Source organism: Vanessa atalanta, chromosome 1 (genome assembly GCF_905147765.1).
Source record: "Vanessa atalanta chromosome 1, ilVanAtal1.2, whole genome shotgun sequence".
Taxonomy (NCBI): domain Eukaryota; kingdom Metazoa; phylum Arthropoda; class Insecta; order Lepidoptera; family Nymphalidae; genus Vanessa; species Vanessa atalanta.
The window spans coordinates 7,264,183-7,282,474 of NC_061871.1; the positions used below are offsets into that span (position 1 = coordinate 7,264,183).

The 18,292-nt window shown below is 33.7% G+C and overlaps 1 protein-coding gene across 3 annotated transcripts; it reads right to left on the reverse strand.

The window, feature by feature from the left end:
• Positions 1 to 10,151: 10,151 nt before the first annotated feature.
• Positions 10,152 to 15,368, reverse strand: LOC125064250 (collagen alpha-1(I) chain-like). 3 transcript variants are annotated; one of them, XM_047671389.1, is made up of 4 exons: positions 15,225 to 15,368; positions 11,807 to 14,023; positions 10,664 to 11,512; positions 10,152 to 10,333 (listed from the first exon to the last, which is right to left on the reverse strand). In XM_047671389.1, exons 1-4 carry the CDS (start codon positions 15,316 to 15,318, stop codon positions 10,320 to 10,322), a joined length of 3,174 nt encoding a protein of 1,057 aa, XP_047527345.1. In that variant the 5' UTR covers positions 15,319 to 15,368; the 3' UTR covers positions 10,152 to 10,319. The 3 variants fall into 3 exon arrangements, with proteins under 3 accessions (XP_047527345.1, XP_047527275.1, XP_047527197.1); XM_047671319.1 differs by having other exon boundaries at positions 10,664 to 10,949; positions 10,986 to 14,023; XM_047671241.1 differs by having other exon boundaries at positions 10,153 to 10,333; positions 10,664 to 14,023.
• Between the last annotated feature and the right edge of the window lie 2,924 nt (positions 15,369 to 18,292).

The following is an 18,292-nucleotide window of genomic DNA, read 5'->3' on the forward strand; positions in this document are numbered from 1 at the left end:
TGGCCTTTATACTGGCTCTGTTTACTCCTAAAAGAGGGCCTTGAAGAAAAATTCTCGTAACCCAATATTGAAAGTATGAGGTAATGCATGGTGAGGTAGCGGCTCACCCAGCGGCCGGCGGATGGCACGCCGTGGACAATAGGCGCGACATCTAGGTGACTCGTGCGCCGTCTGCATGCACAGGCTGTGACCAAAATACACTTTTCGTGATCGATACGCAGAAGCTGTCATGTACATAATAAAAACGGAGAGGACCAGTTTCGTAACTTACGTAAGATTACATTTCAATACATAATTAGGTATATGTATGTAGGTCATGAATTTACAACCCGCTATTTACTATGCGAATTTGTATATATAGAAAATTCTGATATAATGCTACACAGATCTTCTAACGTAAAATATATTTATTGTTAAAGAACGGAATAAAAATTTAACGCATTCGAATAAATCTGTCTGTATTATAAATTAAATATTATTATTTACTTATTAACGTTTTCCGCACATGCTGTATACGATAACTATTTGTGAAAAATTCACTCAAACGCGTTCGTGCGTGTTTACTCAACATAATCGGCATTATTCATAAGATAACAAGTATTTGTCTTCGATAGCTGTCACGGTATTGTCTTACGTAGCACAGAAGCGTTTTGCAAAACGTTGCTCAATACCAGGGCTTTACTCAAAGTAATCAATGGAAAAAGGTATCAATTAATCATATTGAGAATTAATCAGCTTCACACAAATCGTATTTAGCGCGTATAGTATACAATTGTATTACATAGAGAAATACATATTAATATTATTTATATATTACGATATTTTTATTTGAATAGATTTGGAACTCATTAATCAGAATTTATCTTAAGATCTAGCTTAAAGTTCAATTTGATTAACAAATTAGGAAAATGGTCAATAGGTCAATCTTCGACTTGTTTAACGTGACATTACAACAAATTGAATACGAAAATGACCAGATATTACTCATTAATTAATTATTTATTTCTATTCGACCTATTGCGTCAATAAAATTCATATTACAGTATTCATATTAACATTAAAAGCGACCCATGGCTTATTATTATTATATATATACATAGATTATTTTAATTAATATTAAACGTTCCGTTTATGTCATATTTTCACCTTAAATAAAATTATTTACCCGCTGACATAGTTACAAAATAATCATTCTAAATGTTATTGAAGCAAGTAATACGCGGTAATTTAAATCAGGGTGTGGTCACCAAAACATCAGTATCACCATCTTATTTAAAGTTTTTTCTATACATCTTATTAAAATTCATTACAGAGTCTAAATAAATTAAATCATTTAAATACGTGATCACAGGCTTTTAAGTATTGCAGTGTATTTTTTTGGTCGAAAGTTCAATGCTAAAAAATAAGTTTCAATTAAGTATGAAAGATTACTTAACATTACCAGTAACAATTTCGGATATTTAAAAAGCTGCATATGATAATAATTTTATGCACTTTGTGTAATGTGTAAAGTAAGCAAGTTTCAACTGCGTAAGTTGCCAGCTACTTATTTATGAGTTATTAAGTCCAGAAAATATTTGCAATGTTTCAATCCGTTCATTATGCAATAGTTGTTTTAATGTACATCTCCATGAGTTAAAAAACAGGTACAAGACGTTAATAAAACATCGTTTCGACAGGAGCTTGTAGGTAACAAAATTTTCTTTCTTACGAATGAAATAGTGTTATTAACTTTAATTAAAACGTATTTATATATTGTAAAACTTATAATTGTATATATATAATATGAAAGCACTTTTATATGCAATTTATTATGCTATTATTTATCGACAAGTTTATAATTTTTTTTTATTTGTCAATTAATTGATTGATTTTAAACCAGTCAAATTAAGATGTGTATTTGGCTTAAATGTGTAAATGAAGTCTTATTATTAGTTCGTTTCTGAATTTTATTCTAGCCCCTCATGATTATTATATATCAATGTTATATTTATATGTAACACGGATTTATGGATCTGGCAAGTGAACTAATTATGTTAGTTTAAAATATAAATTATATGAGAACACTCAAATCGTCAAATTTTGATGAAAATATATAAATTAATTAAAATTTATAATAAGTAATTCATTTTAAATAATTGGTAGTATTTCTGGCAATTGTATTTATTTTATTTTGCTTGAGGCAAAGGTAACCTTGATGTAGTGTGGTGCCGCTTGGGGTCTCCAGAGACACTGCCTGGCGGTCGTCGGGCGGTAGTCGACGGAGACCTCTCATTACCGAGCGTGATAACCGCCATGAGAGGTGCTGGAACGAGATGGTATCTTTGTGCAAAAGTGTAACGTCGCAGAGAAAAAAAGATAACCCGTCAGTGCAGTTAAGTCCATTAATGATACCACATCCATAAAGAAATCTGAAACCGTAAAAAACCTTAGAAAACAAAACCGATAATACTGTAATAATATAATATAAGGTATTTATTTGAGCGTTTTTTGTTTTTATTCAAACTAGAAATTTATTTATAACTAGCTCGCAAATGTGTTATTTGTCTTATTCTTTTTTTGAATATATCCGTGTATGTTTGAGTAAAATAACATATTATCATTATATTATTATTATTATAGTAGCTTATATGGCTTCAGTTAGCAGTATCCTGGCTTCAAATTCTTAGCCGTGCTTATTAAAAATGAATTTGCCTGGTCATTATGATTAGGCGATATAAAGACACCATTAATGAATATATCGTTTAGCATAAACGAGCAGCATGGATGTCACTTAATGGTCTAACTCTCAATAATTATTATAGTTTTATAGTATTTTTTACCTCATCTTATCCGCGCTTCGATATAAAATATTCATCATAACATCTTAAAATAGTTTTAGATACTAAGCATCAATTTCGTAACTTTGTTACGTTAACTAGTTCTTTGAATACAATTTTTGATACAACGTACTTAGCTATATAAGTTTTTTTTAATGTTATAGGTAGGCGTACGTGCAAATGGGCCACCGGGTGTTAAGTGGTCGCCATCGCCCATAGACGTTAAAATAATAACCATTCCTTACATTACACCAAAGCGCCACCAACATTGGGAGCTAAAATATTATGTCCCTTGTGCCTGTATTTACACTGGTTCACTCTTCCTTCAAACCGTAACATAACATAGGATGGTACCCAGAAGAGCTTGCGCAAAGCCCTGCCACCAATTAAAGTATATTTGTATAATAAACGCGGGGGTCACAAACATATTAAATAAATTTATTATTTATTCTTAAATATCGTTATAATAATTGCGAACAATAACATATATATTACATGCCAACAGTTTATAATATTTATGATGTGTAATCACTGTAATTTTAATATATTTAAACATAAATTATTATTTTAATAGTAGGAATAAATGAAACTGATAACAAAGAGGGGTTTATTTAAAGTATTATTTATAGATTATATTTGAATATAACTGTGTATGTTATAACAAATTTTATTATGATTAATACAATGACAATATATAAACTACTTATTTTTAAAGTCTTCGGACGAGTTACGTAAAAAATAAGTTGCGAATTGCTCAAATGCTTCTAAGAATATCCAGTTAGATGTTATAATATAATATTAAGGCTGAAACAAGTTATTCCATTCCTTGAAAAGTTACAAAAATAAATTAATGGTACAATAAAACTTTTTAGTTTAACCTTTTTGGCGGTTTTTAGGGTTCCATACCCAAAGGGTAAAACGGACGGTATTACTAAGACTTCGCTGTATGTCCGTCCGTCTGTCTCTCAGTCTATCACCAGGCTGTATGTAGTGAACCGTAATAGTTAGACACTTGCAATTTTATTTATATCTGTTGCCGCTATAACAACAAATAAAAACTAATAAACAGAATAAAATAAATATTTAATGGGGCTATCATACAACAGACATGATTTTTTTGCCGTTTTTATAGATAATGGTACCCTTCAAGCGCGATTATTTATAGTGGCTGTTGATGTCATATATTTTATTACATACTACATACCTAATTTCAGATGGATTTTTGATATACTTGGAGGAATAAAATGTTTTTATTCGAAAAGTGTCCATCCATTCTTTATAGTATTAGAAACGCGAAATTGTGTTTGTTGGTTTATTCTTCTTTTACACAGGAATAAAGTAAAAAAGACTACGAGTTTTTTTATGTTACATACTAAGAAATATTTTTTAGTTGGTTAACTGTAAATTCCCCTGAGCGGGAGGGGCTGCCCATGAGTTTTATCAACGAAACAGTATCAGTCCTATATTAGGTATTTACTTAGTTACTTTTTATCCCTAAAAAAGAGGAGGAATAAAGCTTAAATGTTGTTTGTGAATATAATAACTTGTTAGTTAAAAGTCAACCTAGCAATTAATGTGTCAAAAATTTAATTATAAATGGACGCAGAAAATACCAAGCTTCAATCAACTCTACATTTTAATTGAAATGAATAAAATATGACATTTAAATAAATATACATAACATACAAAAAGTAATATCGAAGCAATACACTGACTGGGATTTTACATGACGTAACTTGAAATGTATTTTAGTAGACAATGACAAATACATTAGTATTATTGATATCAATGATAGGATTGTTAATACGTAAGTACGTATGTTATAAAGTTTATTTGATTTTCAGAATAAAGCAAAAACGTATCCGATTTACATGAAACAGTCAGTTTTTTTCTATAATACTGTTTTAAAGCAAACAGTTGGCAAGTACAACTTTAACTTCCTGCTATCTATTGCTAGTTTGCTCATTATGTTAATTATGAAATACCACCTGTAATACACCCCGATTTCATTTAAAGTTACATCCCATCCCCGTTACCTGTCCTTAAAGTTGAAATATCCAAAAAACCTTTCTCATCTACGTACCCCATACCCTATCTACGTTATAAAATAAATTTATGTTCCAAATTTCATCTTTTTAGGCTCCATAATTTTGGCTGTATGTTGACAGTCAGCCAGGTCAATGCCTCTTTATATTTAATTTAATTGGAATTTTCAATCGTCTTTTTTCCCGTCCATTTAAGCGTAAAGCTTGTGTTAGGAGGGGGTGAACGACAAAATCCTATGGAATCTGGATCATACCAGCGACTTTCACTGTAAATAAGTTGTAAATAATTACAAACACCTATTAAGCACATATTTTTGTACTTCGTTAGACATCCGGAACTAAAGGTTCAAATACAATCGTTATTAAAAGCCAGTGATGCAAAAAGTGATACGCCTTTTATCTAAAAATATCGTAAAAAACGCAATTTAGAAAATTGACGTTGTTATACGAGTTATCTGCTTGGAAAACATAGCTCGGAAAAATCTGCAGAAATATGCGGAGGTGTGATTGGAGACATGCTTCTAAATTTATATAAACAAGTCTTCTAATTAATATTGAATCTACAAATGTTACTAATAATGCTATTAATGTCATTAATAGTAGATAGATTCTTATAAAATTCCATAACAGTGCGTGGCATAATATTTTAAGCATTCAAGTAGTTCGTAATTCTAATATTCCAATAATTTGTTTGTGTTGTAAAGCTTAACAAATACTACCCATAATTATTGGTAAATAAAACAAAACAGCCAATATAATATAGTAGGATAAAATTAATATGATGAAATTATTTATTTCGAAATACATAAATAATGTACCAGTTCCATACACAATACCCCAGAAAACATAATTTCGATGTTTCCTATTGTACGTGAACTTCGAGTTTATGTAATTGATCAATTAAGTATTCACAGACGCGAAGGTTTATATAAGAAACTAAGTATTAATGTATGTGTGTGTATAACAATACAGGACCATTCATAATAGATGTCACGATGCGAAAAATATGTTTTAAGGTCATGGTTAACTTTAAGCACCATTGCCTTTTTATGTCGTTTTTACTAGGGAAACAAACAGTATAGTACCACATTAAATATATCAATTAATTCTAAGATATAAATCAACCAAAATAGTTTCCATTCAAAAATAATACAAAAGTCAGAACAGTGGCGAGAGAGAGAGAGAGAGTGCGAAATTAAATAATTAGTACAAAAAATCAACAATACAATTTCATCAAATAATTTCAATTAAACCGTAAAAAAAAGATATAAAGTTAAGATAAAATAACACTTGATCATACAATCATTAAAAGTACAGAATACTAATAATATCGGAAATAAATTACAATTAAAATTATAAAATTTATAAGACTATCGTCATTTACACTAGAAAAAAAATAACCTTACTAATCTATTATAGATAGTATTATAGATATTTATTCATTTAATACAGTTAGTGTAGGCTCGATTGACATGGGGTACATGTCAGTCACCTCCTCGTGGTGTACCCTGGGCAACGGGGCCGGCTTGAGCTTGCTCGTCGGCCACGGCTAAGACTGGCGGGAGGGATGCCGCGGGGCTGCTCCTGGTACGTCCCTTATCGGCGTCAGGGCGGACCATGTGAGTGGCCTCGTTGGCTAGGAGGGAGTGGGAGGGCTCGCTACTCGAGCCTCCCAGGTGTTTTACACCGGCGGTTTGCGGCGGAGCCTACCATCTTATCCGCCGTAGGGCGTCAGCTTCGTTGACGCCCAACCTCCAGTGGCGGACTCGGGGGAGTTCGCCACATTCCCGCGTGGAGGATGAGGTGGAAGGCGCGCACTAGGCGCGGTTTCCATGTATATTCAGCCGCCTTACGGCGGCTGCCGCTGGTGGGGTCGCGGTTGCATGCCCTTGGCGATCCCGTGGCCTCACCACTCGGCGGCATGGTGGAAACCCGAGGATGGTTTTAGTGGGTAGGACAGGGCATTAGCACTAGCGTGCCCTGGCACGGGGCATTAGTTCCCGGTTGAGTCCCACATACCCGTCCCGGTCCCCCGACCGGGCGGCATGCGTAAATGCATTTCCTCCTCGTTAAACAAAAAAAAAAAAGGCTCGATTGACAAAAATGTTTTGCGCTTACTTAACGATAACGGATGTCTTAATTGTAAATGCTTGCGTGCCTTTATTCTAGGATATCTGAAACTAACACAAGTCTACAAGATATTAAATAAAAATCTAATAATAATCTCTAATCAGTTTTCTATCAGTATGTGGTAATAAATTTAAACGTTCGATAGTCTGACCCCACGCTAGGCCTTTAATATGTGCAAGCTTAATGATATTTTCTGTACGCTTTCTAATCTGTTTATATGTATTTTATAGTTTCGGTGCAATACAATAGAACCGTATCCAGGGATGGGTTTAACACAACAATTATAAATCAGCGTCAGTTCCTTAAAATCTTTAGAAGTTGTAAACACAAAGCCAAGCATGTAACAAGCACTATCTTCTTATTAATATGTAAATTACAAGTCAAATTCTTATTCAAATGTGTATATACCTCGGTCTCTCACACCGTCAACACCATCCAGACGATAACTATATACAGAACGCTTTTCCGTGTCGCTCTACCACCGGTACTACAGGACAGAAAAACAAAAAATTATGTCAATTTTTTTTTTTGCTTAAACGCAGTTTAGATATTCAATAATTTTCTATTTTGTGTTTGTCACTTAACTTGAATATTGGAACTATGTGATCTCTTCTATAAATAGGTCATTTCCCTCTTTTGTAGAGATTTATTAGATATGGATCTTAAATACCACATTCTCCAAATTGTCAGAATCAGCTGGTTCATTAAGCTGAAGCAAAATATTTATTGAAAAGGTGACAAATACCATTACCATCGCTACCAGTTGAATCACCATAGAACAGTTCGTTCCTAGAAAGCTTATAGATGTCATTTTTGATTGGACAAACTGCCAAAAATAATTACTATTATTTTTTAATCGAAGCTGAAATCTATATACATATATAGCGAAATACCACTCACTGATTAATCAGAAACTATAATACCTACAAACTTGAAATTTGGCAGGTTCCTTATAGGATGTATATATCCGCCAACAACGGATTTTACGAAACTAAACCCCTAAGGGGGTGAAACGGGGGTTGGAAGTCGCAGCTTCAGCTAGTGTAATTATAATAGCAATCAACTGCACCCCTTTTTGCCTTTGCGTTGTCTATAAGACTGTTCTAAATTTTTGCCTTAATCGCCATGATTACATAGGTAAATTAAATTTAAGGTCATTTCTTTTTTTAGCATAGACATAATCTCTTAACTCGTAAATAATCTTATTATAAATATAACATTATATTTAACATGATTAGATATTGTGTGGCGTAGGTGACGAGTTACATCATATTGTTACAACAATAGATGCGATGAGACTGGAGGTGATGAATGATTTTATCTGCATTTATGAGCTAACCTGAATGATTTACGGATACGACAAGTGTGCAGGACGACATAGTTAGTCCTTACTTGGCGATTTCATGAATAATTGTAAATATTAAATAGCGTTAAACTGTAAGTATATAAAACAGATGACAAACAAAGAAATCTAAAGACATTCATTAGATAGATATTTTATAATGATAAATGAAATTTTGCGAAAAGAATTAGGAGAAAATATACGTCGAAAGGATTTTTAGATTCGTTGATACGATATCATTACATCGCATAAAACAGGTTATGCATACAAATAGTACTAATTTTGTATTGGTATTCTAAATTTGAATACAGTTCGGATGACATATCGTGCGTGTGCACTCAATTATTTATTCGCAAAGCACATAAAAAAACCTTACCAACCAAATGTTCCACCAAGCTTATAAAAATATCTATACTGACAAATAGTTGCTTAATTTAAGTTGTTAAACGTTAGTAATTTGGAACTTACTGATTTCCGCTAGTCAAATTACATATTCAATTAATTAACGAAATATTCAAACCTAATTAAAAAAAGCTACAATGATTGTATTAAACTTTTTAAGTTTTACTAATAGACAAATTTAATAAAAATATGGTTTTCTTTTTTAAAACAAATTCATTTCATAAATATTATAATTTATAGCCAAAGTGACTTCATGTTTTAATCAACAAACCGATTCACATCATAAATGGTATGAATAAAAAACAATAAAATGCAAGTAAGTTTAGCAGGAGTTAAAAAAAATATAATATCAATCTAAGGTGAAAATAAAATCCTTATGATCGTCATTATTGACATTGAGTGGTGAGTGATACGGAACACGGATGTAAGCTGACTCAGGACCGTTACAGATCGTATAATTCATTTCATAGCTCACATAATGCCTACTGGTATGTAGTTGACTGTCTTTATAATATATCCGTTGATGATACTTCTAGAAAAATATTCATGGTTCAATGTTTAAAGACTCATTATTAAGTTTTTATAAATGTTTTCCTTAAATAAAAATCGCTATGTCTTAAGATTGCATTTTTATAGCGGAGAATCTTTACAACGATTTGAGTATATGGTATGTGTAGGTGGCTTTTTGGTTTAACAAAAATATAAATTATAACGCTGTTTATGTTTCCTTAACTCAAGACGTTCAAGGTAACTTATATTAATAAAAGGTTATATAGTTATGACCAATTTAATTGCTATCAAAATTCCGCTTTACATATGATATGATAAAAAGTAAGTATTAAAATATCTTCTAATCATAATTCCTTTTTTTTTATATTCTATTACTCATAATTTAATTTGTTATATACTTAAGAACAAAGATAAAAACATGACTTAACAAAATTTGATCAGTTCTATCTCACATACATTATGACTTGAATCGCTGAAGGCTATTGTTTTTGAATGCAATCGTAGGCGACCAGACGCTTTAACAAATTAACATATATTTGAATCATAATAGAAGTATGAAATTTATAATATACAGCCGAATGATCCTTCGATCGCGTGAGTTCATTTTGATTGACACGATATAGAATATGCTAATTATTATTATTTATAAAATTTCCAAGACTATTTATAGATTTGGGAAACTTTAAAGGTAATTTGGTCTGGTGTCTGTTATTGCTTAATTTTTAAATAAAGGTTTTCAAATGAATCGGAAAATTAAATATGATTAGTAGTAGTAGAGAGTAGTAATATTTTCCTTATTCTTGCATTTTCGCTTTTTTAGCCTTTTCTTTTCGTTATTACTGAGTTGTTACGAATAGAATGAAATTGTCAAAATAAATTTCGAGTTGTTAAAAATAAAATATATTTTTTTCATATTAAATTGTATATTAACTTACTATATTCTCACATTAATAATATCACACATAAGTAGATCATATTGCAGCAAAATTAAAAAGTCTTGTTTCGTTTTAGATCTCACAAGATCTGGTTTAATCGGACGGTTTACGTTTTTTTTTTCATTTCGGGCGAACTTCATCGTCCATAACCTGAAACGAAAGTACAATTGAATTAGAGTTTAGTATACATACATATTTTCTTTTCACTATGGTACTGATTTAAGTATGCTATATCTATGAAAAAAAAATCATGCTTCGAGCAAAAGTGCTATTGTGACAATCTCGCTCCGGAGTGTTGCTCCAAATCCGGTTAGTTAGTTATGTTTAGAAACATATATAATACTTTGCTAAATAATCAATTGTTTTAGTCTGTAATGAGATGTTTTTTTTTAAAAGATTTTGTAAAAAATAAAAATAGTGAGATTTTTATAAAAAATAATTATCATACATTATATAATATTATGACAACTGAAAAATTACCTCCTACAGATGAATGTGCTACAGCTGAACTGCTGGCAAAACTATGACTTGCTCCATGTATCCCGGCACCTGCGCCAGCAATACTCTTTGCAGATGCTACAGCACCAGCACCACTATTATGTAAATCGCCAAAACCACCTGATTGCGAAATACCTAAACTCCTACTAGTGGCCAAATTTTGACCGGTTCCAGGGTTATAGTTAGCTTCACAACCGCTTTTGCAACCTGTTCCTGCACCCTGATTTGTTCCAAAACTACCAGAGCTGGCAAAAGTATTAGCATTAGCCTGTGCTCCGGCAATAGCCTGTGCTCCGGCAATAGCCTGTGCTCCGGCAATAGCCTGTGCTCCGGCAATAGCCTGTGCTCCAGCAATAGCCTGTGCTCCTGCTATGGAATTTGCGCCGGTGTTAGCCAGTGCACCAGAATTTGCTTGGTTAAAGTCACCAGTGGTTTTGTGCTTAGACCCAACACTGGTATCAAAATAATCATGGCCAGTTTGTTCTTTTCCTTCATTTCCACTTTTTGACTGCTTTCCATCATCAAATGGTTTTAAGAATCCTGATGGGCCACCAAAACCTCCAGAGTAAGCAACGGCTTTAGCATCAATCGAAGTACTTGATATTCCGGACACTCCATTTGTCGTTTGGTGAGCACCATTAACATTTTTCACTTCTTTTGCATTACAACGACCCGTATTGCATGAAGAAGGAGTATAATTATTTGAAGATGATGCAGGTGATTTTGGTGTTTCATATTCATTAGGTTTTAAAATTCCTGTTGGTCCCCCAAATCCACCTGTATATGGGGGTAATGTAGTTTTATCTATTGGTTTTGGTAAGCTTCCAGATCCTGTTGGAATATTTTGAGTAGTAGGAACCTGACTACCACTTGGTTTAGATAAGCCATTTAAGCCGGGATTAGAGTTAGATCCTGAATTCACTCCTATTGCACCAGTTGGACCACTAATACCACTAGTATGAGGGAAAGTACTAGAAGATGGTGCTTTTTCATGGCTTGGTTTTGCTGCAAACTGTGTACCAATTGCAGAACTTGTATCAAATGATCCCGGTGATCCGCCGAAACCACCTGTATACAGAGGTAACTTAGTTTTATCGTCTATTGGTTTTGGTAAACTTGTTGAACCTGTCTGTAAAACAGATGGTCCATGTGGTTCGACAAAGGCTCCAGGGCCTGTTGGAATATTGTGATGAGGAGGAACAAGACTACCACTTGGTTTGGATAAGCCATTTAAGCCGGGATATGAATTAGATCCAGAACTCACTCCTTCTGTACCAGTTGGACCACTAATACCACTAGTATGAGGGAAAGTACTAGAAGATGGTGCTTTTTCATGGTTAGGTTTTGATGCAAATTGTGTGCCAATTGCAGAACTTGTATCAAACGATCCCGGTGATCCACCGAATCCACCTGTATATAGGGGTAACTTGGTTTTATCGTCTATTGGTTTTGGTGAACTTGTTGATCCCGTCTGCAAAACAGATGGAGCGTGTGATGCGACCAAGGTTCCAGGTCCTGTTGGAATATTGTGATGAGGAGGAACAAGACTGCCACTTGGTTTGGATATTCCATTTAAGCCGGGATATGAATTAGGTTTTGGATTCTCTCCTGCTGGACCTAATGGTCCACTAATACCACTAGTATGAGGCAAATTAATAGTAGATGGTGCTTTTTCCTGAGTTGGTTTTGATGCAAACTGTGAACCAATTGGAGCGCTTGTTTCAAATGAACCCGGTGATCCACCAAAACCACCGGTATATATAGGAGTGTTTTGGGTAGTAGAGCTTACCTCAAAATGTGTCGGTAAATTTTGACTAGAGGTCTTAAATTTGTCCTCAAATTTAGCATCAAAGGACCCTAGGTCGGCTCCAGCGTTATAAGATCCCGTATTTGTCGTATAACCAGTATTAATCGGACTTACATTGCTATGCCCTGGTTTTCCTGGTGTGCCTTCGTATCCAGGAAAGGTATTCTGATAGGGATAATGATTTGTATCTAGTTTTGAAGTAGGTACTGAAGCTTTAATTGACTCAGGTGGAGATGGTGGACCGGCATAAGGTTTTGATGAATCAAAATTTGAAGATTGTCCTGAAGCGCTACTGCCAACAGCTGGATAATAGGCACAATTAGGAGTATTACAACTTGATGGTTTATTAGTTTGATGGGTGGGTATTTCAGAATCTGGTGTATTCAGCGATTTGCAAAAAGGACCAGTACAACTTGGAGATACAACAGGTGCAACTTGGGATGGATAATTTCCATGAGAGTGGATTGATGGTTTTGGCGTAATTGGTGCGGTATTTACTGGGGATGCACTATCAGTGGGACAAACGCCAGAACCACAATTGCTTATGCTAGTATCTTTTGGTAAACTGTATAAATTTCCTGTAGGATTACTGTTAGTACCAGGGCCAGAGTATGATGCACTTGGGTTCGTACCAAGTATTGGGACATTGTAGCTTGTTGGTAATTTTCCGTTAATCGAATCTGGACCGCTAGGGGGTATATTGCAACTGTGACTTGTACAAGCTGGGCCTAGATTAGGAGTATTTAAATGTGTATCGGGCTTAGGATAAGTCGGCCTTCCTCCATTAGCGGAAGGTGTGAGAGGAATAAAAATATCATGTTCACTAGACGATGGATTAGGTCCACATTTGCCCTGAGAACAGTCGTCCGACTGTAAATGGCCGTTACCGCTGTTACTGTCTAAATTAGGTTTATCATCATTCGAATCATACGGTGACTTCGATTGTGTTTTACCAGTAGAGTCTACATCATAACCATAAGAGTCTGTGTCAGAAGTTGGAGAACAATTTCCCGAAATACATTTATTTTCGTATCCATTTTGGTGTTTCCCATTTTGTAATTCTGTACCCGTATTGTAATTATCATTAGAGGAAGGTTTACCATAAGACGCATCTTGTTGATTGCCAGTTATGCCATTACAATCGCCCGTCGAACATTTATTGTTACTATATCCGTTACATTGGTTTCCTTTGCAAGGTGTACTACCACCATTATTTGAGTAAGGAATTACTCCGGCACTGGCTCCATTTCCGTTTGTGACAGCGTTATTTTGAGGTGCGCTGCCAGGTGGATGGATGCCCACAGAATTTCCACTCTGTTTGCAATTATTAGTGGGACAACCAAATCCAGCAATTCCGTTGGCACCACTACCACTAAAAGTATAGGAGCTGGAACTTGAGCTTGCACTTGAACTCGCCGAAGCAAAACTTGACGATGATGATTTAGAAAAACTACCGGAAAAGCCACTACCACTGGGTATACTTAAGGGTAAAGCAGGATGAACGCCAAATGCACCCGCTGCAGCGTTTGCTTCAGCTAAAATGAAAAAAAAAGACTATATTAATTAATATTTATTATAAATTCTATGATAAACAAACAGTGATTTTTTTAAATAGCAATTGTGAGTATATTATTTCTATCATCGTTCGCAATAAAACTTTAATATACAAAGTCCCGTTAAGAATATTTTTTTTTTTTAGCATTAGCCTGTAAATTTTCCCACTGCTGGGCTAAAGGCCTCCTCTTCCTATGAGGAGAAGGTTTGGAGCATATTCCACCACGCTGCTCCAATGCGGGTTGGCGGAATACACATGTGGCAGAATTTCGTTGAAATTAGATACATGCAGGTTTCCTCACGATGTTTTCCTTCACCGCCGAGCACGAGATGAATTATAAACACAAATTAAGCACATGAGAATTCAGTGGTGCCTGTCTGGGTTTGAATCCGAAATCATCGGTTAAGATGCACGCGTTCTAACCACTGGGCCATCCCGGCTCAAATGGATTTGATGCCTGTCAAATATTGATTGATATATTTTCATTATTAATTAAATAACCTTTAAATTAAAAAAACAAAAACCTTAGTTACAAAATTAAATTAGAGACGTATAGAAATCAACGTATGATATGGTATTTAATGTGAATTTATTCGAGATATGATTTGGTTTAAAATTGATATTATATAATTTTATTAACATAAAATATTATTTTATACATTACTTTATCCTTAACTAATAAGGTTTAAAGGTATCATCACACTAATGGCTTAAAATGAATCGTTCCAAATCGTTATAAATTATTTTCAATAAGCATTAACTAGAGACATACATAGGTACGGAACCCTAAATGCGTAAATACGGACCTTAATCTTAAAAGATCGAAGATTTTTTATCATGTACAACAACACAAATATTTGACCGCAATTAACTTTAAACAATTTTATTTTAATTAAATATTTGTGTTCCTGAATTATGAATTTCGTAATTTGCATTACTAATCTAACAAAAAATAAAAAATACTTAATGAGTGACTTATTAACTGTCTAAAATATTGTACAACGTTAACAAAAATATTATATTTATTATATGAAGAGCGTCTATTTCGGTTGCTTGTTTTGTAATAATTCTATTTTTAGATTTAATTCTCTTTTATAGAGCTTTTTTTCTTATATAAATATATCACTGTGCCATTCTAAATAAGTAATTTCTTTACAACGAATTATGATTTAAATACCGACCTTTTGCCACTGCTCCACTTTTCACACCATATCCATGTGGTGTTCCTGTCACAAAGCTCACAAGGGCTAGCACGAAAACACCCGAGACCTCCATCTCAGTGAAGCTTACCGGTCACAATGTTATTGTTTTGCGAACGCTTAGCCTTTATAAAGCGAAACACAAATAGACAGTCGTATATTAAACAAAAAACCTGTTGTCGTTTACTGTGAATTTGAACTTGTGCTAATGTAGGTAGCTGACGTTGTTTCCCGTACTCGTAATACAAGTGCTTTTCAACTCATACATAGCAATGGAACACGAAACATGAGAGGAACCGCCAAAACTTATTACTCACGCCTTTTAATATACTCTCAAGTTTTAGACACTCATTGGAATATACTATGTCCGTTTCGTATATCCGGAATGCTATTAGTAGCGGTATAATAATATTGACGTATATTATATGTGATTGTAATACGAATATAATATTTTTTTATATTCTTAAATATTAGGTTTGTTGTCAAGTTTATAATGTTATAGATATGTATATTATATTTTGCCGATATTTTGATTCTTATTTCAGTTTTTAATTAATAATTTATTGCTTCGCTTAAATGACTGCTGTAAATAACTCGTAGAGATTTACGCCCGCCCCGACTTTGCATGTGTGTTTTAATCCTGGTCTTTTATTTGGCATTCTGTTAATATTATACTAAAATATGTACCCTGTCATGTTTTATTATTCATCTACTTAGCCAACTTGAACAACCATTAAATAGAATGTGACATTCCCATTTCTATGCCTATAAAATTCTTTTTTTACTCTTATTATTGAAATATTTAGATCATTTATGTAAGGAATTATACTGCGTTAAAAGAAATTGAAACTCGTGATTGGTGATTTACAAAAATAAATAAGGAAAAATATTAAAATGAATCGTCCCTCTTTTAAGTATTAGGGTAAAAACCCACGGATATTATATCTTTTTTAGAAGCAGATATCAACCTTAACATAATATTATATATGTATACGTTTCTTATTATATAGGTGGCAAACGAGCAGGAGGTTCACCTGATAGTGGCTACCACGGCCCATGGACATTTCCAGTACCGGAGGCTTGCAGGTGTGTTACTGGCGTTAGAGAAACGTGTATTATTTTTTTTAAGGTTTCCAAGTCGTATCGGTTCCGAAAAACCGCCAGAGTAGTTGAGTGAGGCAGAAAATGCCTTAAAAATCGCGTTTTTGTAGTGCGGATGAAACTTGGAATACTGAGGAGATGTCCGAAGATAAGAGAAGCAACAGGGAATAATATTTCCCGTGAAAAAGCAGTAGAAGATGCAGAGTGATGTACATCTTTAAGCAAAGCCAAAGGATCAAGCAGGTCGGAAAGGGCTTGATTGTCGATAATTTAAGTCGCTCTGCGTTGAATACTTTCAAATGGATGAAGTTGGTACTGGGAAGCTCCCGTCCAGAGGTGAGTTTTAGATGCCAATTTAGATTTACCTTTTGATTGATCGCGGAAATATGAACGCCAAATATTCCAATACTGGTTGTGGCATCAAGGGGATGTTCTCAAAGTGTGAAGATAAGACAAATGATGATTTTTTAGCGGTTAACGCGCAACCTTGTTTCTTTTTGGGGTTGAATTAGCCGGCCCCAGTCCAAGGCTTTGCTTAATAAAGATTTTAGATTTCAGACACAAATATGGTTAAGTTAATTAGGCATTTTTTTTTATTGCATAGGTAAGTGAATTAACAAATAGGACACCTGATGGTAATTGGTTAGCACTGCCCATAAACATTGACGTCGTAACAAAATTAATTTCTTGCGTCGCCAATGCTCCATCAGTCTTGGGAACTGAGATATTATATGATGCCTGTATTAACACTGGTTTACCCACCCTTCAAACCGGAACATATCAATACTAAGTATTGCTACAGGGCGGTAGAATATCTAATGAGTGATTCAGCTCTTACGGCATACTTGAGAGATTGTTAATCAAATTTTTATTTATGCTATTATTTAGTATAAGTAAATTCCTATTTTATTCGGCCTATTCTTATTTTTTCTTATAATAGGGGAGGATGTCAAAAACAAGCGACAAATAGTCTTATGTAATAAATGAATGGCCCCTACAGGCCTGTAAAAGTGTCACTGCTGGGCTAACTCTCCCTTTAAGAAGGTTTGGAGCTTATTCCACCCCCGCTCTCCAGTGTATGTGATGATTCACATGTGGCAGAATTTAAATTAGACTAAATTAATTAACTTTGCGATTACTGTTACTATTAAACAGATCTCCTCGCAATGTTTTCCTTCACTGCCGAGCACGAGATGAATTAGAAGCAACTTGCCTGGGTTTGAACGAGTAATCGTCGGTTAAGATGCACGCATTAATTAAGACGGTATAAAAACGGAAAAAAAAAGATTGCAGCAAAATTAGGAGCGCGATTTTAGGTACTTTTTTACTTTTTAAAAATAAATAAATGTTATCGAATGTCCTGACCTATCGTTATCGATTGTTTTTTTTAATCACTTTATTTCATTTATGTATTCTAGATTAGATCAAAATATACATTTCTTATTATATACCTGGATCCAGTAACTACCTATGTTTGGAAAATACTAAATATATAAAGCTGGTTTTATATTATGTATATGACAGCGATATATGAATATTATTTAACATATTTTCGATTATTTTAATGAGCATTAAGCAGTCTATAGGTTTCATAATTATTTTTTTTTATTTCGTTCCATTAACCACATATTATATCTATCTATTTTGATATACTTAGTTTGGGATTCAATAAATATTACACCCAGATGTGTGTAGTGTTCAGGGTTGTAGGTAAATTTGGTGACCCGTTTATGTTCCAGGATTCGCAATTTTAAAGTCAGGTTTTAAACATGTTTTTTAATTAATATTGACATGAGATTGATATTTGTCTTTTTTTTATGCGTTTGTTCAACTTGTAATTTTTACAACTTCTAATCTATATATTGACACTTGTTATTTAGAAACAAGTAGGCTTTTTATTATTCACAGGCAACGCTTCAAATTTTGATATATATTAACACTGTGACAAG

Coding starts and splice junctions, on each gene's coding strand:
- LOC125064250 (XM_047671241.1), bottom strand. CDS start 15,318: ATGGAGGTCTCGGGTGTTTTCGTGCTAGCCCTTGTGAGCTTTGTGACA. Junction 14,024..15,224: donor AAGTGGAGCAGTGGCAAAAG/GTCGGTATTTAA, acceptor TTTTCATTTTAG/CTGAAGCAAACGCTGCAGCG.